This window comes from Pelodiscus sinensis, chromosome 7 (assembly GCF_049634645.1).
Source record: "Pelodiscus sinensis isolate JC-2024 chromosome 7, ASM4963464v1, whole genome shotgun sequence".
Taxonomy (NCBI): Eukaryota; Metazoa; Chordata; order Testudines; family Trionychidae; genus Pelodiscus; species Pelodiscus sinensis.
This window is the reverse complement of record NC_134717.1, coordinates 2,453,448-2,476,204: the sequence shown is the minus strand read 5'-3', so window position 1 is coordinate 2,476,204 and position 22,757 is coordinate 2,453,448. Positions and strand designations below refer to the sequence as shown.

General features: G+C 55.0%; 1 protein-coding gene across 1 annotated transcript in view; it reads right to left on the bottom strand.

Annotated features, from left to right (window-relative positions):
- The window catches only part of IGFBP5 (insulin like growth factor binding protein 5), a 34,246-nt gene extending 13,527 nt beyond the window's left edge, over positions 1-20,719 (bottom strand). The window contains exon 1 of the mRNA XM_075933016.1: positions 20,256-20,719. Coding sequence (XP_075789131.1) covers positions 20,256-20,592 — 337 coding nt within the window. The 5' untranslated portion in view covers positions 20,593-20,719. The remainder of the gene's footprint in view (positions 1-20,255) is intronic.
- Between the last annotated feature and the right edge of the window lie 2,038 nt (positions 20,720-22,757).

Below are 22,757 nucleotides of genomic sequence, written 5' to 3'. Positions count from 1 at the left end.
GAGGGTGGGAAGCGCTGGGCTGGGTTCCCTAGGGAGGGGGTGGAATCTCCATCCCTAGAGGTGTGTAAGTCCCGGCTTCACCAAGCCCTGGCTGGGATGACTGAGTCGGGGTTGGTCCTGCTCTGGGAGGTCTCCGCCAGCCCAGGGACTCTCCGATTCCCTCCACCACGTGAGAGGAAGGGGGGGGATTCGTTCTGTAAGAGCTTCAGCAGCCGGGTGTGTCTGTGCGAGACGCCGGGTGTCCCTGGAACAGAGCCCTCGCCGCCGAGGGAGAGGGAGGCGGCTGCGTGAGAGAGCCGGTTCTGTTTTCAATCTGCGGCGCCTCCTCTCCGGGCCTACGGCAGGGGGCTCCGGCGCGCCACACACCCAGCCCCGGCTCGGGGCAGCGCTGCGTTCCGGGTGGGAAGGCAGAGCCAAGCGGTGCCTGGGGCTGGGGGAGCTGTCAGAGCCCTTCCCCTCCAAACGGGAGCCGGGTGAGCTCCTGCCAGGAATGCTGCGTTCCTTGGCTGGAACACGAGGGAGCGACTCGCATCCGGCGGCGCGCACACTCCCGGCCAGGCTGTTACCGATACCGCCTCTCGCTGTCACCCGATCCCGCTGCTCGCCCGGCCCAGAGAACCCGCGTGATGCAATCGGGATCAGACACCCACGTCAGCGGCACGTGATCGCCTCCGGTCCCAAGCCCACGGTAGCCCCCTGGCAGGGCGGGTGCTGGCGGCCAGGGGTTGGCTATTCTGCTCCCTGAATACAGACGGGGGGAAGGGCTCTCACAGGGCATGAAGGGCCCTCGTGGCGCTGGGAAGAGTCTGAAGTTTTGGCCAGCAGGATCCAGGCCCCCCGCCTGCCCCCACCTCCAGCACAGCAGCCTCTGCCCCACTGGAGGATTCACCAGCGCAGGAACTGCTAACCCTCCCCACTAGCTCACCCTTGCGGGGGGCCGTCGAGACCCAGGGGTGGAAGAAACGCTGCTAGAGACAAGCAACGTGTTCCTAGTTGTTACTCCTTCCCATGCAGGGCGGCACCCGGATTAAATACAAACATCCCGGACGCCCGCGGAGAGCAGCAATTCTTCTGAAATGTGGGTGGGGCTCGGGATGGTGGGTGGAGCCTGACTAGGGGGCATAACCTACTATGCCCTGTCTGCACTGGATCCCCAATACGGCCAGTGGGCCCCGTGCTTAGTTACTCCGTGGGGCAGGCAAGAGAGGGGCAAAAGTTGCTTTAAAGCAGCCTGCGTGCTCTGTGCATTCTGGGGCTGCCCCATGAGTGACATAAGTTGCAGCAGCCTCGGGGCTGCTCTAAACTGTACTCTGCTGCCAATAACCGCCCTGGGAAGCAGAAATAGTCAGAGAGCCAGGCTCTCCTGCCCTCCGCCACCCTGCCCCCTGCGCCGCAGGCTGACAGCAGGGCCAGTTTAATAACAACCCTTAGCTCTCCGATTGCACTTTGACCCAGTCGGTCTCAAAGCCCTTGATAAAGGAGGTCAGGATTGCTGTTCCCATTTTACAGATGTGGAAACTAAGGCCCAGGGCGGGACGTGATTTGCCTGAGGCCGCCAAGCAGGGCCGGAGGCAGGACTGGAACGTGGTGCTGGGTAAAGTCTCTTCACAAGGCCCTTTTCACCCGCCCATTTGGGAGACGCTGGAGGGGAACAGACCGGTTTGCTCAATGCAGCCTCCCAGCCAGCCCATCAGGCATGGACCGAGGCAGGGCTGTCCTTACCCAGCCCTGAAAGGCAGCCAGCTCTGGCCTGGAGCGTGGCAGCTGTTTCCCAGCACACAGCAATCCTGTGTTACACATGAAGGCTGGACGTGAAATAGACTCGTGTATCACGCTGAAAGGGAGGGGGGGCCAAGGCAGGGTCACGGAGAGCCAGAGCGGCGGGGCTTTCGGTGTTTACACGGAACGGCCTCAGTCGCCTTCCCTCTCCCTCCGACAGCTCCGGGGGCCGTGCCCTGCCCGCGCCGTGTGTCCGGGCGATTTGCTTCGGCGCTGGTGAGATGCTGAGCACCCCCTGCAAGCGCCATGGGGCAGGGATGCCGGCTCCCACACCCCCCTTACAGCAGCAAGGGAAGGAGTCTCCGGCTTCGTAAACTGGCCAACCCCGGCCTTGAACCCCCAACCCCGTCACAGCCCGGCCCCTGCCCCCACCAACCGCACCTGGGGGCTCCTTTGTCCCAGGAACGGCCACGCGCAGGGCAGCACCACCTTGCCTCAGACAGCCCCTGCTGCCGCACGTCTGCAGGGCACCCGGTGCGCCGCCCAGAGAGGCCGACCGATTCCCAGCCACCGGCGAGTTTGGGTCGGTCCTGCCCCGACGCCTCCCTCGCTAACCATGACTATTTTCTGGGTCCCATCCAGCGTTGGGGTGACGGTGACGGAGCCGCTCCCCCACCCTCCTCTACATTTACTGCTTTGGGGGTTGCGGCCTGGCCCAGTGCATGCCCCCAGCCCCTGCCCTCACACACGGAGAAAGGCAGCTGCCACCTCACCCCCGTCAAACGGTCGGGCACTCCAATCCCAGGCTGGATCTCAACCCGTACTCTTGATGGGGGAGGGGAGAGGTTTGGGAGCCCAGTGCCCCGTCCCTGAACCATCTGCCCTAACCCAGCAGCTGACCCCGAGGTCCCCAGGCAGCAGGCCCTGCCTCAGTGCAGTCGCCTGACCGGGTTTTTCCTTATGCCCTGAGGCCACGTCGGGAGTATTGCGCCCAGTTCTGGGCCCCGCACTGGAGAAAGGATGTGGCCACGCTGGAGAGGGTCCAGCGGGGGGCAACCAAAATGATTCGGGGGCTGGAGCACATGGCCTATGAGGAGCGGCTGAGGGATTTGGGCTTAGTCTGCAGAAGAGAGGAGTGAGGGGGGATTTGAGAGCAGCCTTCAACTTCCTGAAGGGGGTTCCAAAGAGGCTGGAGAGAGGCTGGTCTCAGTGGTGGCAGATGGCAGAACGAGGAGCAATGGGCTCAAGTTGCAGTGGGGGAGGTCTAGGTTGGAGATTAGGAAAAACTATTTCCCTAGGCGGGTGGGGAAGCGCTGGGATGGGTTCCCTAGGGAGGGGGTGGAGTCTCCATCCCTAGAGGTGTTTCAGTCCCAGCTTGACAGAGCCCTGGCTGGGACGATTGACTTGGGTTGGTCCTGCTTTGGGCAGGGGCTGGACTCGGTGACTCCTGAGGTCTCTGCCGCCCCTGGGATTCTCCGAAGCCAGAGCCTGCTGGCGGTGGCTGGGCGCGAGCTGGAGAGGAGGCCGCCAGAGAAGGGCTGCTAGGAAAACGCTGGCAGGCGAGAGGGGCCCTGAGGACGCCCTGGCCTGGAGGGGAGAGGCGGGCAGGTGGCTGGCACGAGGCCTCGCGGCTCAGGGCTCCCACTCAGGCCCGACGCCCTGGTGAAGTCAGCGGTGAGCTCAGTTCCTCGCCCCCTCTCCCGCCCGCCACAGACAGGGTGGGGGGAGCCGCCTCCAGCCAGGCACACTGACCTCAGCGGCCGCGTCCTTTGGCACCCGCAGGAGCGGGCACGGCCAGGCCCCAAGCTCCAGCCAGCTCCCGAGGCCCTCGCCTTTCTCAGCCTGAGCGGCGCTTCGGCTGCCCGCTGCTTTAGGCTCCGCTCAAACTTTTGTGCCCTGCTAGGAGGGGGGGCAGAGTTCTGGGCTGGAAGGGGTCTGGGGGGGAGTTGCTAAGGGGCAGGATCCGTTGCCGGCGTGTAGAGACATTTGTTTGCCGGCGAGACTAAATCGGGAGGAGTGGCGCCCACAACCGTGGGGACAGGAACCCCCCGCCGGGGGAGGGGGGTGTGGATTAGATACACGGGCTGGTGCGATGGAAGCAAAGCCGCCGAGGGAATACAGCCTGAAACATCAGCCCTCGCCGCGAGCGGGGCAGCAGAGAAATCCTGACGCCGAATGCGCCCTGGGCCATGAGGGAGCGCGCCTCTGAGGCACGTCTGAAAAGCGATAGGGCTGTCGAACAGGCCGAGTCCCTCTGAGGCTGCACCTGCAACGGCGTCGCCTCATTTCCTTCCTTCCTTCCTCCCCCCGCCTTGGTGGCTCTGCCCCAGCGCCGCTTGGCTTTGTTTGGGGCAGCTCCTGAAGAGAAAGGTATCGATGCACTGGAATAAACGGCCAAGGGAAGTTGTGGAATCTCCATTACTGGAGATACGTAAGAGCAGGTTGGACACACACCTGTCAGGGATGATCTAGACGGTGCTTGGCCCTGCCGGGAGGGCAGGGGACTGGATTCGATGCCTCTCGAGGTCCCTGCCCTTTCTAGTGTTCTACGAGTCGATGATGTTCAGAGAAGAGCAGCAAAAGTGGTTCGGGGGCTGGACCACCTATCCGATGGGCCAACGCTCTGCCTAGCTTAGCCAGGAGGGGAATCAACGGGACCCATGGAAGCAGTGCACAAATCTCCACCGTGCAAACAGCCGGTGGATTATTACGGGGGGCTCGCGGGGCTCTAACTACATCTGCCGGAAGAGGCAATGTTTCGAGTCGATAGCAGAGACGCTTAGCGGGCGAGGAGCGGTATGGCCGTGTCTCGAGTCATCGCGTTAGGCACTTGGAACTAGATTCGAATAACGGGCTGGAGTGGGCACTGTAGGGAATGTCCGGAGATTGGCTGGAGGGTCTATTAGCTCGTCTCCACCTCATTGGGCGGAGCCGCCCAGCTCATCTAGAAATGCTACGTGGGCCAGTGGAGCGCTGGGGTCCTTCTCACGGAAGGACCCAGCACCTGACAGGTGTCTGTCTAACCCGCTCTGAAATCTCTCCAGCGATGGAGATTCCACAATCACAAGGGCTGTGTCTAGACTGGCCAGTTTTTCCGGAAAATCAGCCGCTTTTCCGGAAAAACTTGCCAGCTGTCTACACTGGCCGCTTGAATTTCCGCAAAAGCACTGACGTTCTACTGTCTGAAATCAGTGCTTCTTGCGGAAATACTATGCTGCTCCCGTTCGGGCAAAAGTCCCATTTGCGCAAAAGGGCCAGTGTAGACAGCTCAGATTTGTTTTCCGCAAAAAAGCCCCGATGGTGAAAATGGCGATCGGGGCTTTTTTGTGCAAAAGCGCGTCTAGATTGGCCAGGGACGCTTTTCCACAAAAAATTCTTTTGCGGAAAAGCGTCTGTGCCAATCTAGACGCTCTTTTCTGAAAATGCTTTTAACGGAAAACTTTTCCGTTAAAAGCATTTCTGGAAAATCATGCCAGTGTAGACGTAGCCAAGATGTTTTACGCCCATGCGGCTACCTGGGCTGTGCGAGTACAAAACCAGGCTCCGATGGGATTGGTTTGAAACTGAGGCCTGAGCGTGCATTCACCCCCTGGCTTGGCTCAGCTGGGGAAGAAAGAAGCTTAGTTTAGTGCCTGGGAAAGGCAGACCCTGGGGAATGATTTCATTCAGACCTGCTTTTTTCTGACTGCACTACAGATAAGAGGCCTGACTAGTGCAGGTGGAAGGTTGGCTCGCTAGCTTCGCACAATCTGTCTGCGATGCCGATGTGTTTCCATCACTGGGAGAGGTAAAACAGACCCAGCAGCATATAATGGCTCTAGGGCTACGTCTACACTACAAGTTTTGTCAGCAAAAATATGCTAATGAGGGACTCATTTGCATGAGTCACACTCTCATTTGCATATTTTCTGCCGATCGGTTTTAGTGCAAAAACAAGCCGTGCGGATGTTTTCTGTTTGCGCAAAACCCCTTTTTTTGCACAAGATCGGTATACCTCCTTTTCTGGGGCATAAGCATCTTGCGGAAAAAGGGGTTTTTGCCAAAAAAGAAAACATCCGCACTGCTTGTTTTTGCACAAAAACCCCCTAGCGCAAAAAGAGATTGGCAGAAAATATTGAAATGAGATTGCAACTCATGCAAATGAGTCCCTCATCAGCATATTTTTTCCCAAGAAAACTCATAGGGTAGACGTAACCTAGGAGGCAGAGTGATGTAGCAGAGAGTGTAGCAATCCCCTTATTCTGCCACATGTGTTGTAAGTGCCCTGTATAACTCAGGTGTCCTACAAGTGCCCTGGATGTCATGAGGAACTGTCTGCAGCATTGGACACCGAACACTCCTGAAGCCAACACAGGCGCTAGTCCTCAGAGAGGCCAAGAAAATAAAATCTGTGTGGCGTACCTAGTGCAAACCCTTTTTGAGGTAGGATGAGCCACAAATATCGAACAGATGAAACAATTAGGAAACTTTCCGAGTGAAAACACCGAGGGCAAGAAATTCCCCCGGCTGACATTTAACGAAGATCCACTGACTTCCACAGCACAATGCGGATTCACGCCGGTTGAGGATCTGGCCTCTCATGTAAACACTCTTCTCTCTGAATTGCCTTCGCTCGTTGGCCCTGTGCTTTCTAAAAGCAATTCTACCCTGGCACCAGCCCACAAAGGGAATGGCAGGTGGACTGGATTGGATTCGGTGAGGCCAGAGTGGGCTGGGGCGGGAGGAGCGGTTTCAAAAATCAGGCTTACAATGGGCCGCGGCAGAAGCTTCAGTCTTGATGGTGGAGAGATTAGCATTTCTCCAGAAGCTGGGGGTTTCCCCATGACCCCTGGAACTACACAAGACGCTGAGGGATAAACAGAGGACGAGGAGAGAGGCAGCTGAATTCAATAGTGCAGAGACCTAGGGTTTTGTTTCCATGACCAGAGGTTAAAATGGTTAAATCTCTCTACACCCCTTTCCACCAGACACAGACCACTAGCTTCCACAGGTGGAGAAATTAGCAAATCCCTCCCTCATCCAATCCGCCCCAAGGAATTCCAAGCAGCAAGGGGGAAGAGGGAGAGAGAGAAACCCCCTTCTGGACAATAATCGGCAACCAGTCTCAGGAATTCTACGATATTGCAAAAGTCTCTTCCAGCCCTAGGAGTCTATGGTAATTGCTTGATGGCAATGGGGCGCCAGATGGCCAGCATCGGAGGGTCAGCATCGCGCCCCGGCCGTGTTTATTGGTACCACAATGACTGCAAAATCTTATGCTATGAAGGAGACATGGGGGGATTGGAACAGGAGTAGGGATATAAATAGTTAACTGGTGAACCGGTCAGCATCCCCCTTAACGGGTGAGGCTTACTGGTTCTGGTTAATGGTGGGGGGGCTGGAGCAGCCCCTCCACCCACCCCCTTTGATCAGATAATCGTTATGTTTAACGGGTTAACCGATGAAACGGGATTTTTCATCCCTAAGCAGGATCCCAGCAAACACCCCACAGCCAGGTCAGAAATCATTCCTAAGGCCCGGTGGCCAGATGACTCAATGGCAGAGGAGCTGACAGTCTGGGAGACTGCGAGTAGCTTTGCTCTCTCTGGCTCGCTCCCGCCTTCCCCAAAGCCCTGCTGCAACCCGGCTCCCTTCACTGCAGCCTGCAAGAAACGTGCGCGTACGTTCTCCTGAAATGACAGCAGTGTTCAAACATAAATCAGAGTGAACTACACAAAACCCTGCCAGGCCTAACCAAGCCTCACAAAGGACAGGCCCAGAAGCTGGGGACGAAGAGCCCTTTACCAGAAAACACACCAGTATTTAGGCACGAGGAGCCCAGCCACTAAAGATTACAGGGGTGATATTGCAGAAGTCGGGGCTATTGTAAAAGACTGGAAAGTTTTTTGCCCAATGTTCAGATAAAGGGAATCTTTGGTATTGGCTGAGTGCATAGAATAGGGGACTCTAGAGCAGTGTTCCCGCTAATTTTTCCATCCATGGGTGGAATAAATTTTGTAATGTGCACCAAGGGATGTGTGGCTGCGCACCATCAATAGAAACACATGGGTGCTCTGCTAATCAGCCAGGCAGAACCTGAATCTCTCCTGGCCGCCCAAGGGCTCAACTTATCGGCTCTAGAATAGGGATGTGAAAGCGTAAACATGTACACGGGTAACTGATGATCCCGGACTCTTCGGTTAACCTTAACTGTTACACGTGGGCAGCCATGTATCAGGCTGTATCAGGGGCAGGTGCTTTTAAGCCGGTTCCCGGCATGTATGGACTCGGAGGGGTAGCTTCCTTCCCACCGCTGACATTTTCAGCAGTTACACTTGTACCTAAATCGACGCATTTTAACATCCCTACTCTAGAGCATGGGGATCGTCCCCTTTACAGATGCGGCCCTCTCTTTTAAAGGCATCTGCATGGTTTAGAACAAGCACTGGGGCTTGGTAACGGGCTAGGGGGCCTTTCATCTCCTCGTACTTGAGGGCAGGTAATAGTGAGTGAAAGCTGCTATCCCCTGACAGCTGTTCAGTGGCTTAATAGAAATAAGCAGGGAAAGGGGGGAGAGGGAGCAGCGCCGTCAATAACCTCAGGAAAACAGAAAGGACAGCACAATTGTTATCACCCCACAGAAGCAACGGGTGCATGCACGTGCTGGAAGAGACCAAGTAAAACCCAAGGGGAAACGTATCCTAGTGACATGCACCTTCAGCAGCTAAATTACTTAAGACTCAACTCTAGGACTTCGGCCTGATTTTCAGAGAGTGCCTGGAGTCGGGTGGAAAAGATCGGGTGGATCATCTGCACTAGGGGGAGACTGTGCCCTACAGGTCTGAGTGCACCTCAGAGCAATAGACTTTGTGCCACTTCCTTTGGGAAACGATTCTGCTCACGAATAGACCTCAGCAGCAGGAAATCTCTCCGCCAATGTCATCCTTTTACTACCCACCACAGGCCCGGCTGCCACCCTAGGCAAGTCCTCTCCCAGCTTGATTCTGATGGCAGCTGTGTGGCACTTGCTCTTTCTCTGTCCTACAACCAGGTAGCAAAGGCCACAGGCCTTCCAGTTCAAAGGATTTCAAGGAGCAGATCTTTTAGGAAAACATCCAACCTTGATTAAAAAGCTGCCAGCGATGGAGACTTCCCCCATGAGACCACAGATTGTGGGGGGCCCCCAGATGATGGTAAGAGGGGCCATGAACAGTAGGTAACCCCAGTACGCAGGCCACGTTCCAGGGCCAATGCCCTAGCTCTTCTACAAAGTACCTTTGGATGTTTAATGGATGTGGCCAGAAGGAAAATTGAGGGCTCTTCCTACAGCACAACATAGAAAACACCATATCAACGCTTGCCCGCCTCGCGAATCACCAGCACCATTTATCACAACACAGCGCCCCAGTGCATGAATCACCAGCACCATTTCTCACACCACAGCGCCCTTTCGTGCACGAATCACCTGCACCATTTCTCACATCATAGTGCCCCCTCGTGCACGAATCACCTGCACCATTTCTCACACCATAGCGCCCCCAGCGCATGAATCACCTGCACCATTTCTCACACCATAGCGCACCCCCAGCGCACGAATCACCTGCACCATTTCTCACACCATAGCGCACCCCCAGTGCACGAATCACCTGCACCATTTCTCACACCATAGCGCCCCCTCGTGCACGAATCACCTGCACCATTTCTCACACCATAGCGCCCCCCCAGCGCACGAATCACCTGCACCATTTCTCACACCATAGCGCCCCCTAGCGCACGAATCACCTGCACCATTTCTCACACCACAGCGCCCCCTAGCCCTGCACTGGGGAACGAGCCTAGTGCTAACTCCCTGCCACTTCCAACCTGGCACCAGGGTCAGCACGGACTCACAAGGAGGGGAGTCACCCATCATCCAGCCACCACAGATGTCTCTCTTTTCCACATTGACCCAACCCCGCTCATTGACCCACTGTGCGGCTGTGCAACTGCAGAGGTCACGTGGACACAGGCTGGCAGCCAGCTTGGTGTAGACCCCCAGAGTTGAAAGGGAAGGGAAAAAACTCCCCAGCGTGTTGATTTGTCCTTTACTGGCCACAGAATCATTTTCATCACCTTTCAGCAAAATGTGTCCTCCTTGCCATTCTGGATGCTGGTTACACCATGCAGGGCAGGATGAAAGCTAGAGCCAAAGGGAAATACTAACTTTCCACTCCCCACAAACTCCCACTGGTTGGGGGTGTGTTGGTGGAAGGGGAGGGACTGCGGGGGGGGAAGAGAGAGGGGCTGGGACAGGCTGTGACGCCTGCCAAAGCTGACGGTGGGAATAATCCCATATTTGGTAGAACAGCCTGCTTCCAGACTGATTCCGTGGAGGCTGGAGTGTAGCATTGTCCTGCCCCCTTTCCCATCCTTTCTCTGGGATATCAAATACCGCTCTGGACCCCTGCCTAGAAAACCCACACCAGGAGAACCATAATTTGTGCTTAAGCACATGCAGTCATCTGCTACCCTAGTAGGAAGACGTCTTACTAGACTACCAACGTATAACAGATTATTTGGCCAATTAGAACAAAGGAGACGTAATACTAGGTGAGATTGAGCCGACAACTTCCTGCCTAGAGTAAATGACTCATACTCGATACTTCCCAGCAAGACAACCCCTGTCCCCCCAGTACCCCAACAGTCCATAATGCACTGAGCTAATTGTACCAGGCTGCACAGTACGAAATCAAACTCTTTCTTCATATCCAGAGATGAACATCTTATACCCTGACTCCTGAGAACGGAACACCCATATCTTATTACCAAGCCTTCACTGGTCATAAAATTATCCAATGGCATTTTTGGCAAGGGCACTTCTTTTTCTATGCTGCTCCTGAAGAAAACTGTGCATAACTTCTTGGAATTAACAAAGTGTTTTATGTTCAAACTGAGGGGTCACAAAGCAGTTTGCATGACTGCATTGCTGCTACCCTATGTACGGAAAGTCTAGCCGCATGCACTGAATGAGATAAAAATGAGATAAAAAATTCATAGGACTCTGCCAGATTTACCAGACACACCTAAACTTGTTAAAACCACTTGCAAAAAGGAAACGAGAATCTTAGTGAAAAGTAACTTTTGTTTTTAAGTTTCTGTATTTCCTGCAGCTTAAAACGTGAAAACCAACCTAGTCAATTTCGCTTTTGCTTCTAGACAGGGTCAGTTTTCCCCTCTGGGTCTTATGTTCTAAGGCAAGGCAGCTGTGTTTGGGTTATTAAGAGGGAGCAGAACAATTCCTTAATAAAACAGATGTCACTTGAATTAAACAAACAAATGATCAAAACCAAACCAAACAGAAACACTAGGGCTCCTTTTATAAAATCAATTTTTTGGACCGAATGTAAACAAAAAGTGCTCCTTTATGCTCAGACTAGGATTTTAGCTCCGTAAATACTGCCTCAAATAACTCTTAGACAGGCCTTCTCCTTATATAACACTCACATTGGTTATCTCCATCAGCAGAGCTGAAACAAACACACTAGGCCCAGTTCTTTTGGGGGTTTTCACCCCCACAAGGGTGCTGTGAGCCTTAATTAATTAAGGTTCGACCAGCCAGTTGAAATTCTTGGAAGAACAAAAGTGTTAGGAAAAAGCCTAGCATGATTAGCTTCAGAGGGGTAGCCGAGTTAGTCTGTAACAGGAAAAACTTAAAAAACAAATAGTCTAGTAGCACTTTAAAGACTAAACAAAACATGTAGATGGTATCATGAGCTTTCGTGGGCACAACTCACTTCTTCAGATAAGTGGGAAGTGCCCACAAAAGCTCATGATACCATCTACATGTTTTGTTAGTCTTAACAGTGCTACTCAACTATTTGTTGTTTTTTAAGTTTATCATGATTAGAGTATAGTTTGAAAGCAGGCTTTTCATGGAATCATAGAATACTAGGACTGGAAGGGACCTTGAGAGGTCATCGAGTCCAGTCCCCTGCCCTCATGGCAGGACCCAGTACTGTCTAGACCATCCCTGATAGACATTTATCTAACCTATTCTTAAATATCTCCAGAGATGGGGATTCCACAACCTCCCTGGGCAATTTATTCCAGGGTTTAACCACCCTGACAGGTAGGAACTTTTTCCTAATGTCCAACCTAAACCTCCCTTTCTGCAGTTTAAGCCCCTTGCTTCTTGTTCTGTCCTCAGAGGCCAAGATGAACAAGTTTTCTCCCTCCTCCTGTGACACCCTTTTAGATACCTGAAAACGGCTCTCATGTCCCCCCTCAATCTTCTCTTTTCCAAACTAAACAAGCCCAATTCTTTCAGCCTTCCCTCATAGCTCATGTTCTCTAGACCTTTAATTATTCTTGTTGCTCTTCTCTGGACCCTCCAATTTCTCCACATCTTTCTTGAAATGCGGTGCCCAGAACTGGACACAATCCTCCAACTGAGGCCTAACCAGAGTAGAGTAGAGCAGAGTTTAAGCCCTGTGTGTGTGGAATTCTCATCGGCTTCCCCAGGAGTCGCCTATAGGGGGTTCCAAAGGCAGGAATACAAATTGTCACCTCCCCTTATTCAGAGACGGTAAAATCCTAGGGCTGGAAGAGACCTCAGGAGGTCATCGAGTCCAACCTCTGGCCAAAGCAGAACCAGCCTCACTCCACAGAACCTCCTCTGCTGATTCCTAGAGCAGATCTTCCAGGAAAACACCTTGTCTCAATTTAATACATTGCAGAACGCCGTGTTTGCATGCGCAGGCCAAAGCGTTGCATGAACAAACCCAGGCAAATTTTGACGGCCTGGTGTGAACTTAACCCTTCACTGGCATCTGTCACCTGGTGGCGAGATTCCCCCCGTCTGTGCAGCCGAGGTTAACACCTCCCTATTGGCTTCAGCTGGAGTGAGCAGAGCTGTCCCCGCGGGCAGCTGGGGCCTGCGCAAGAGACAGAACGAGTCTGCAGCACGCCCGGGGGCAATCACACAGCAGCTCGGAACCCAGAGACGTTTTCGAAAAGGTCAGCCTCCCTGCGGGTGAATACGATCCGAACTCAGAGGGCTGCCACCGACGAGCTGCTGACGCGAAATAAACACTGGCACCCCCTTTCGCGCGCTAACCTCAAAGAGCCACTTAAAAAGTAACATCTGACTGAGATCTGCCCTGGGTGCTGACACCTACCGAAGGTCTAGCGTGCCGCCTGGGTCCAGGGATCGATGTGTTTCACCTCCACGTGGCTGGAGAGAACGGAAGGCATGGCAACAGAGACTGGAAGCCCCTTCCGTCGCATACCCACTGTTCCACGAGTGCGGTGGTCTCAAAGGACACGTACTGACTATGCACATTAATGGGTGGATGGGTGATGTTTACCGGGTAACGGTTCACTGGTACCCGGGAGCAGCCCCTATGGGCGGAGGCTGCTCTAGCCCCAATGGGTCCCCTACATAGGTCTGCTGCTTCCCAGCCCGCATGGGCTCGGAGCCAGCAAAAGCACACATGCGGGGGCTGGCAGGGACAGCCGTGAAAGCCCCCGCAGGGGGCCAGGTGCAGCTAGGCCGGAGAAGCCTCTGCATGTGGCAGGGACCCCTCTAGCCTGACCCCTGCCCACCCCCTTTTAACTGGTTAAGCGGCTAAATGCAGTGTCCGCACTACGTTTAACCATTTAACCAACTAAACGGGATGTTTACATCCCTAGTCTTGACATCCCCGGCCCCCCTGGCTGGCAGTCTGACACAGAGGCCTGGCTTAGACCCGTGTCCCAGCTAGAAGTAGTCTCTGTAGCTGAGGGGAGGTGCCTGCCATATAGACCCTGGCCTGAGGAAACGGAGACAGTGTCCATCTCTAGGTGACCTCTTCTGCCTGCATTCTGTCCACCTAGACTATTGCTGCACACCTAGCCGTGTGTTCCTCTGGCTGGCAAATGCCTCGTGGATGCCCCCAACCCATCGTCCTCCTCAGCATCCCGGAGCTCTCTGGTCTCACCTCTAAAAGACTCAGCCAGGCCCTCATCATGTCCTGCCCCGAGGGTGACATCTTCCCTCCTCTCCTCCGCCCCGTAGCACTGCCCTCTGGCCCGTACAAGGGTGCATCAGCCGTGGTCACTGAATCTCTCCACTGGCTTTCCCAGGCCGAACTTGGCACCTCCTAGGATCTCGAGAGCCTTCTTTCTCCACACTTGTCTGTTGCTGCAGCACGCTGCCTCCTCCACTCCCTCGCTGCAGCTGCCTCCATGTGTTTTGGCTGCCGCCACCCCTTCTGGGTGGGACAACTTCCCCGGCTACCCCCACCCATTTTCACTAATCCCTTTCCTAGAACCACGCCTTTTCCTGTCCAGCCTCCAAGTTCCCGACAGCCAGAGAGAGATGCCAACAGAGGAACAGTGAGATGGATTTGGAAAAAATCTTATATGAAAAAAAATCCTCAGCTCTGTCCAGTTGTGCACCCAGCTGGATGGCATAAAACCACAAGGTCTTGCTGCTGCCTTTAGCCTCCCCCCCATTTCTTTCTGGCTTGTCTTGAACTAGACTATAAACTCACTGGGCTGAGGGCTGTTCCACTGCATTTGCATGACGCTTGGCTCCTAGCACCATGTGGCTCCAATCCAACAGGAGCTACTAATTTAAATAGCATTAAACATGAATACTATTGCGCACAGAGTGTATTTACTTCTTAGTGCATGTATGAGTGAGTATATATGTGCATCTGCCTATAGTTCTCTATATGGTCCTATACATATCAGAATAGCTATTCATCTATGGGTGCAGGTGTGCACACATAAGAACGGCCCAGTGTCCTGTCTGCTGACAGTGGCCAGCACCAGGTGCCCCAGAGGGAGTGAACAGATCAGGGAATCATCAAGTGACCCCTCCCCTGTCGCCCATTCCCAGAGGAAGCCTCACTCCTGTGACTCCTTCCTTCCTCTTTACTCCCCAACAGAAGAAGGAGCCTCCGGAATCTAGCCTAGGTTGCCCATCGCTGTTGTAGGTACAATTAGGAAAAGGACGAGAGGTGAGTCTAAGTCTGCAAAGAACAAAGCAGATCAGAATTAGTGCTATATAATAGGCATGCAGGTCTGCAAAGAACCTACAACAGCATCTGTTATTCCTTTCGGTTCCCATGTATGTTTACTTACAGCCTGATCCTACAAACACTTAAAACATACGACAGACTTTAACCACGTGAGTCGTCTCTCTGACATGTCAATCATGTAAACAAAGCATGCACACGGTTAGGTCTTTGCAGGATCTGGGCCCTTGACTTTCCTCTACAGTCCCTCAAACTTGTTAAGTCTCACTTATACAGGGCTCAATTCTGCTCTCCGTTACAGACACATAAGTCTGGAGTAACTCCACTGACTTCAGTGCAGTTACTCCAGATTGAGGGCCTCACAAGGTAGATGAGAATTTGATCTCTATAATATGCATGCAAGTGCGCATCTTTTCTGGTGAGCTCTCCTGGGATTAAGCAGGCTTTTTTTTTTTTTTTTGGTTTGGATCCACAACTCAATCAACTTGTTCCTGCTCTAACAAGTAAGACGGCTGCAGAATCCGTCCCTCAAGAGGCCCCAAAGCCGTCCCCTCTGATCCACCCCCGCCTCCCAAAAAAGCAACTTTCTTGCTTGCACCTGATGGATTTCACAATTTTTTTTTAACTTTAGATCACAAAGAAAAATGGAGTTTTTCCTGTTTCTGCTCGGAGGGCTGCAGGCCTGTTGCTACTAGCTTTAGCTTTCCCAGCTCCTGTGTTTTAATGGTCTCAGCTTCACACAAAGAAGCCACCCCCCAGCACAGCGTGCCACACTGCTTTTCCCCCAAACAGCACATGTTCGGGACTGTAGTGTGTATATAGTTCCCTGCTCCCATGACCTTTGCCCTAACCCTGACCCTTGGCTCTAACCCCAGTTCACCCCAGCCCACCACTCTATAGCTGGACACCTGTCCTTCTTATCTATCAGTCACTCATTTACAGCTGTTGTGTGTCTGTTAAACCCAGCCCCATGCTAAAACACATTTAAACGGAGAGCCTGAAAGAGGGAGAGCAAAACATGTCAGGGGAATGATAAAGAATTAAACCTGCTGCTAGCTGCAGGGAATTGAGGTACTCCCACTACTTCTCCTGTCTTATTTAAGCTGACACAGCAAAACTCCTTTTCTTAAAGCTGGCTCCAGACGTCTCCTTCCAGCTACAGTTATCATTGGCTCGGAGTTTCACAGGGAAACGGGCCAGAAGATTCTTTTTTCTTTCTTGAAAGAAAGAAGGAATGAGAGAGAGAAATTTTGGGCTGCATTTGTTTTTCCATGGACTTTTTCAAGTCAGTAGACTTGTATTTGGCCAGTAAACTCCATTCCGGTTCTCGTCTCTGACCTCCCTGTCTCCGAGGTCACCAGGCAGCAGTGTGATGTGGCAAACCGTGAAACAAAAATGGAAAGAGCAGGCACAATTTAAGAACCGATCTACATCCATGATCCTGCTTGTGTTTTTACAGTTATGTAAACGTCACTGGGGTAAGGTACAGTTTTGAAGTTAAGGACACTACCCCCCTGACAACAGAGTATTTTTACAGGCTACTCATCATGCATCAGTGATATTAATAATGAACAAAATAATATTCCTTTAAAATTTTGCAGCTGTTTTCATTCAAGACTCTTAGAGCTCCCTATACATATTAATGAATATTGGCTGTACAAAGGTAGATTAATGTCCCTAATATCATTATTCCCAACTGACAGTTGGGGAAACTGAGGCACAGTAAAAGCGTTAGTCCGTAGCAGAGCTAGTATTAGATTCTTTCGCAGCAGTTCTCTGCTCGGGGCCAACTTTGGCACATCGATAGACTGTAATCCAGGCCAGCTTCCCTGACATATTGTCCCTGGATTTCTGGCCAACCTGGCAGAGGCCAGCAAGTGCAAGTCAAACATCATTTTCTTTCCTCACTAGTTGCTTAGTAACGTGCCTATGAAAATATACTTCTCTGTCCTCACCCTCTGCCACTCAAAAGCCAAGAGGGTTTTTTTTGTTTTGTTTCTCCTTGTCTTCAGAAATTCCTGGTTTCTACAACCTCCCCAGTCTAACGCTAACTGCTGCTCTCTTCCAAGACAATCCAGACATTTCTTGTCTCAAGAAGGGGATCTTTTTTATTCCAAAGTTCAGTTCAGTCATTCAGAATTATTCACTTAATTGGAAGAAGCAACATTGCTCCCAAAGGGACCACCTGCAAGATTTGGGTGGAAGGCCCAATAACTCTTCAACCCAATCTCTCTCTCATATCATTCATCGGCGGATTCCTGAGTGAGACAGAGGCATAAAGCCGTATAGGAAGTGTCTCAGAGGGGTTGCCGTGTTAGTCTGAATCTGCAAAAACCAGGAGGAGTCCTGTGGCACCTTATAGACTAGTAGATTTATTAGGGCACAAGCTTCTGCAGGTAAAACCGACTTCATCAGATGAATTGGAGGGGGAGTTACAGAGGCAGGGATATATAAGAACAACAAATGACAGACGTTGCTTGTGCTACTTGTTTTAGTTCATCTGACGAAATGGGTTTTATTCACGAAAGCTGATGCCCTCATAAATCTTTTAGCCTCTGAGGTGCCACAGGACTCCTGGTTGTTCTTCCAGGAAGAAAAGCAAGCCGATTAAAGGAAGCCTGGCCAAGTGGTTCATATCCATGCACCTGCTACCGGACTGGATTCCTTGGGCAGGGCGAGGAACGTGAAAGAATAACCAGACTTGCTGAGAATGAAACGGAAAGCCAAGTGCTACGTGTGCCGTCGGACAGCGAGGGGCACTGTTGTTACGCTGAGCTGGAGGTTGTCTATTGCATTTTAGCCACATTACTTTTTGCCCTGACCACATCACCTGCTTCTTGCACAGGACTTGTGTGTGCGCGCGCATGCACACACACACACACACACACACGCAGAATAAATAATGCAATGGGTGACATGCATGGCGCAGCTCACAGCGTTTCAGCATTACTGGACAAGGATTACTACCCAGTGTATTGGGTTCCAAGACAGGAAATTAACTCCTCTTTTACCATCTTCTTCTCTTAACAGACCTAATCCGCATTTCGGCACTATGCAAGCAAGTGGCCTGTGCCTTTAAATTGCTTTTTTTTTTTTTTTGCAATATATATATTTGGCTTTGCTTTGAAGGAAGACAAATAAAAAGCACTGGACACCTGCAGCAGCAGAAGTGGGGAAATAATAGAAGTAGACAGGGCGAATGGAAATACAGGAAAACCAATAAGGGGCGAGGCTTTATTTTAAGGAATATTTTAGGGAAGTACCATTTCCTATAGCATGCCAAGTATTTTTTTCTCTCAAGTGTGCCTTGCTGCTGCCCACGGGTACACAATGCAAAGTTTCAAGGTTCAGTGTTAATACATTTCAATATATTTGAAACTGAGGGGTCAATGCCCGGTGGCCACCCTAAAGAGGATCCTGAAGTTGCAGACCACGAGAGAAATGTCCCTTCCGTTTTGCCTTGGCAATCTGCAGCGCACAAAGGTGGAACCCCCCTGCCTTTCTTTTGCGTGTGTTTACTTTGCCTTCTTTTTGCATGGGGGGTTTCCTTTCCCCCGTGCACCTGCTCCTGCGAAGGCCTCCAGCTGCTGCAGAGCTGGAAAAGCTGGTCTGAAGTGGCAGGGCTTGGAGGGGAAGGGGGTTGCCTTTGCAGGCGCTATGAGCTGACCTGAAGGGGGGAAACGGGTGGGGGTGCCACCCAAGGCGCTGGCCCGTCTTGGCATTCAAGGCTCTGGCTGGTGGTGCCCCCCAAGGGAGAGAGGGTGGGAAGGGTCCATGCGGAAAGAGGTGCAGGGACTGAGAAAGGCCATGAGAGTGGGGGGTTTTGACGGGGCTGGAGCAGGAATCCCGTGGCGATTAGAGGCAGGTCTGAGGCAGAGGAGGCCCAGGGGGAGAAGCCAAGCGGGGGGGCAGCCAGAGGGGCAGAGGCAGGGCCAGCGGGAGAAGCCAAATGGGGCGCCGGGGGGGGGGGGGGGAGAGGGGACAGCCAGAGGGGCAGAGGCAGGGCCAAGGGCAGAAGCCAAATGGGAGGGAGGGGGAGGAAACCAGTGGGGCAGAGGAGGCCCATGGGGAGAAGCCAAGTGGGGCGGGCGGGGGGGGGCACCAGAGGGGCAGAAGCAGAGCCAGGGGGAGAAGCCAAGGGGGGGGGGAGAAGTCATGGGGAGGGGGAGAGGCAGGGCTAAAGCAGAGGAGACCTAGGGGGAGAAGCCAAAGGGGCAGAGTCAAAGGTGGGGGAGAAGCCAACGAGAGCTGGGGGGGGGGGGGAGAAGACAGAGCAGCAGAGGCAGCCACAGGCGAGGGGCACCCGAGAAGGACAGGGACAGTGGGGAGGAGAGAGCAGAGGCAGCCTGGGGGGTAGAGGCAGTGGGGGGGGGGAGCAGAGGCAGCCCGGGGTGCAGCCGGGGGGAGGGTGCGGAGGCAGCGGGGGGGGGGGCAGAGGCAGCCCGCGGTGCAGCCGGGGGGAGGGTGCGGAGGCAGCGGGGGGGGGGCAGAGGAAGCCCGGGGTGCAGCTGGGGGGGAGCAGAGGCAGCGGGGGGGGGGAGCAGAGGCGGAGGGTGCGGAGGCGGTGGTGGGGGGAGTAGAGGCAGCGGGGGGGAGCAGGGGAGAGGGGAGCAGAGGCAGCGGGGGACAGGGGGCAGAGGCATCCCGGGGCGCAGCCGGGGGGGGGGGCGAAGCAGCGGGGGGGGGAGCAGGGGAGAGGGGAGCAGAGGCGGGGGGGAAGCAGAGGCATCCGGGGGGGGCAGAGGCAGTGGGAGGGGGGCAGAGGCACCCCGGGGTACAGCTGGGGGGGCAGAGGCACCCCGGGGTGCAGCCGGGGGGGCCGAGGCAGCGGGGGGGGAGCAGGGGAGAGGGGAGCAGAGGCGGGGGGGAAGCAGAGGCAGCAAGGGACAGGGGGGCAGAGGCACCCCGGGGTGCAGCCGGGGGGGGGCAGGGACACCCCGGGGTGCAGCCGGGGGGGCAGAGGCACCCCGGGGTGCAGCCGGGGGGGGCAGAGGCAGCGGGGGGGGCGCAGGGGAGAGGGGAGCAGAGGCGGGGGGGAAGCAGAGGCAGCGAGGGACAGGGGGGCAGAGGCACCCCGGGGTGCAGCCGGGGGGGGCAGAGGCAGCGGGGGGGGCGCAGGGGAGAGGGGAGCAGAGGCGGGGGGGAAGCAGAGGCAGCGAGGGACAGGGGGGCAGAGGCACCCCGGGGTGCAGCCGGGGGGGCAGAGGCAGCGGGGGGGGCGCAGGGGAGAGGGGAGCAGAGGCGGGGGGGAAGCAGAGGCAGCGAGGGACGGGGGGGCAGAGGCAGCGGGGGGGGCGCAGGGGAGAGGGGAGCAGAGGCGGGGGGGGAAGCAGAGGCAGCGAGGGACAGGGGGGCAGGGGCACCCCGGGGTGCAGCCGGGGGGGCAGAGGCAGCGGGGGGGGCGCAGGGGAGAGGGGAGCAGAGGCGGGGGGGAAGCAGAGGCAGCGAGGGACGGGGGGGCAGGGGCAGCGGGGGGGGAGCAGGGGAGAGGGGAGCAGAGGCGGGGGGGGGGAAGAGGCAGCGGGAGGGGGCACCCGGGGCGCGGCGGCCACTCACCCAGGCGGGCTTGCTCGCGGTAGCTCCTCTCGCTGCGGCAGAGCCCCCGGCCGTGCAGCAGGGCGTGCAGCGGCTTGTCCTCGGCCGGGCGCGGCAGGCAGCGCAGCCCCTGGGCGCAGCGCTCGGTGTACACGCCGCAGGGCTGCCCCTCGGCCAGGGCGCAGGTCAGGCAGCAGCCGCAGCCCGGCTCCTTCACCAGCTCGCAGCCGGCCGGGCGGGGCGGGCACAGGGACAGCGCCTTGTCGTCGCAGGGCTCGCAGTGCACGAAGGAGCCCAGCGCCCGCGCGCCGCCCAGGCACGCGCCCAGCAGCAGGCAGAGGGGCGGCAGCGGCAGCATCTTCCCGGGGGGGGGGGGGGGGGAGCAGCCCCCTCCCGAATGCAAAAACGCAGCACCCAAGAGTCCCCCCCGGGGTCCTGCGGGCTCGGCCTCCGGCGCCCCCGAATTGCACCGCGCTGCAGCAGGTGCGGGGGGGGGGCTCCGAAGCGAAGCACAAAAATGCGGGTTGACTTCGGTGCAAGCGGCGCAGCTTCCGCGCCCCCCCGCCCCAGGCTACAGTTTCCAAAGGCTGGGCCAAGGGGGGAGCGCGGTGCGTTGCAGAAGAGGGCAATAAGGGGGGGGGGGAGCAGCGCAGGTAGCGCTGGGCGGCTGGAGAGAGGGGGGTTGGAAGCACACTGGGGGGGGGGGTGGATCGGGTCTCTCCGCCTTCCCCTCCTCTTCCAGGAAAAAAAAAAAAAGTTTTCTGCAAAAGTTTGGAAATGTTTGTGGGGGGGCAAAGGCTGCAGAGAAGGGGAGTTAAAAAAGAAAAAAGAAAAAAAGGGAAAAAAAATCCACTTGGTAGCTCTCCCAACACTTTCCCCCCGGAGAAGTTGCTAAAGAGACTGAATGACTTGTGGAGCTGCCTGGCTTTTAAATAGCCTGGCCTGGCTGCCTGCCAGCCCTTCGCTGCAATTTGAGATCCCGGTGACACCTCAGCTGGAGCGGGTGCCAGAGCCAGGGCATTGTCAGTGCACACACGGGCGGGGGCTGCTTGCAGCTTGTGACTTCTAGGTTTGCAACCCCCGGCAGCGATCAAGGAGGGTGGGGTGGAGAAGGAGGCAGGGTCCCTACAAAATACTGGCCTGTCTGCCCCCCTCCTCCTCGCCTGGGTTGGAGAGAGACACAGGGAGAGGATTTGGCTGGGACGCTGGAGGAGATCCTGGAGCTCTTTTGGAGTTCCCACGGGACTGGCAGTGACTTTTTTTTTTATCACGGCCAGGCCCAATCCCGCATACAGCGGCTCTCAGGCAGAGGGGATAGGAAGCGGGTTTGCCCTGGTGCGCAGCTCCGCCAAGAGCTGGCTTTGCCAGCAGGGAGCTATTTACGAGAGCTGGCAGGGACCCGGGTTGCAAAGAGGACACTACCCCTACGACATCGTAAGTTACTTTCACCGCTGTGGCAGCGTGCTTCTTATCCCTAAAAGGTCAGGAACCCCCAGGATCAGGCCCTGCTTGGAGCAGGAAGCTAATCATGGGAGGCTATCAGTTACAACACAACAAGGATGGCCCACCTGTTCACAGAGTGGCTCATTCAGGCCTGTCGGGGAGCAGAGAAAAATGTGTCCCCCGGCATTGGTGCAATTACCCAGCCGTACACCTGATACAAGTCTGTTCTCCTTTGTGTGCACGCCTGTGCTACCGACACGAGCTCCTTGCCTGGAAAACACAGAGTTAATACAACTGAAGGCTGAGCAGGGGTAGGCCGGCTACAAGACCTGTGTTGGATTCCATCCTGGAAAAGTGAGCCGTGTCTTGCAGGCCACTGGGCGACCAGGGGAATTTGGCCACGCGAAGCACAGTGTGGACATTTTATCTCAATCCGGTTCTGCCCCATAAATCCCTCTTGTGTGAAAAGAGCCAGGACGCCAGCGGAGGTGTCACCGGGATCTCAAATGGCCTTCCTAAGCACAGATGTTCCGGGCACAACCCTTCACACCACCATGCAACAAAGCCTTTTGCGCTTATTAATGATTTGCAAAGATTAACTTTGGTAGTGCAAAATCTCCACTAATACATCGCCCAATCCCCTGACGCTCTAAAACAGCTGTTAGCAGACACAACACACCTTGAGTAACAGGAGCAGCAGCAAAACCCGGGTTTAGGGTCGTGGTGGTGTATTCTCAAATATGTCAGCTGTGGTGCTGCCTTCAGACAAAGGGAAAAATTGAAGGGGTGCAGCCACTTAAATGAAATACCAGAGCTCCCCTTGCACCTTTTCCTAGTTCCATATTCCTTGTTTCTTCTCCGTTCCTGCATGAATGTGGCTGCCTGCATTGCATGGATTTTGCCACTAGAATGCACCCTTATCTATGATAAGAAGTCGGATCCCTTGACTTAAAAAGGTTAACTCTTTTTCTGCCAACATTGACTAGCCTTAAACCTTTGCTGGTCATCTCGGGGGTTCATTATTCTAATGCATTGTTCATATTTTCACCATATGCATGGATTCTGCATTCAGTGTGAGAT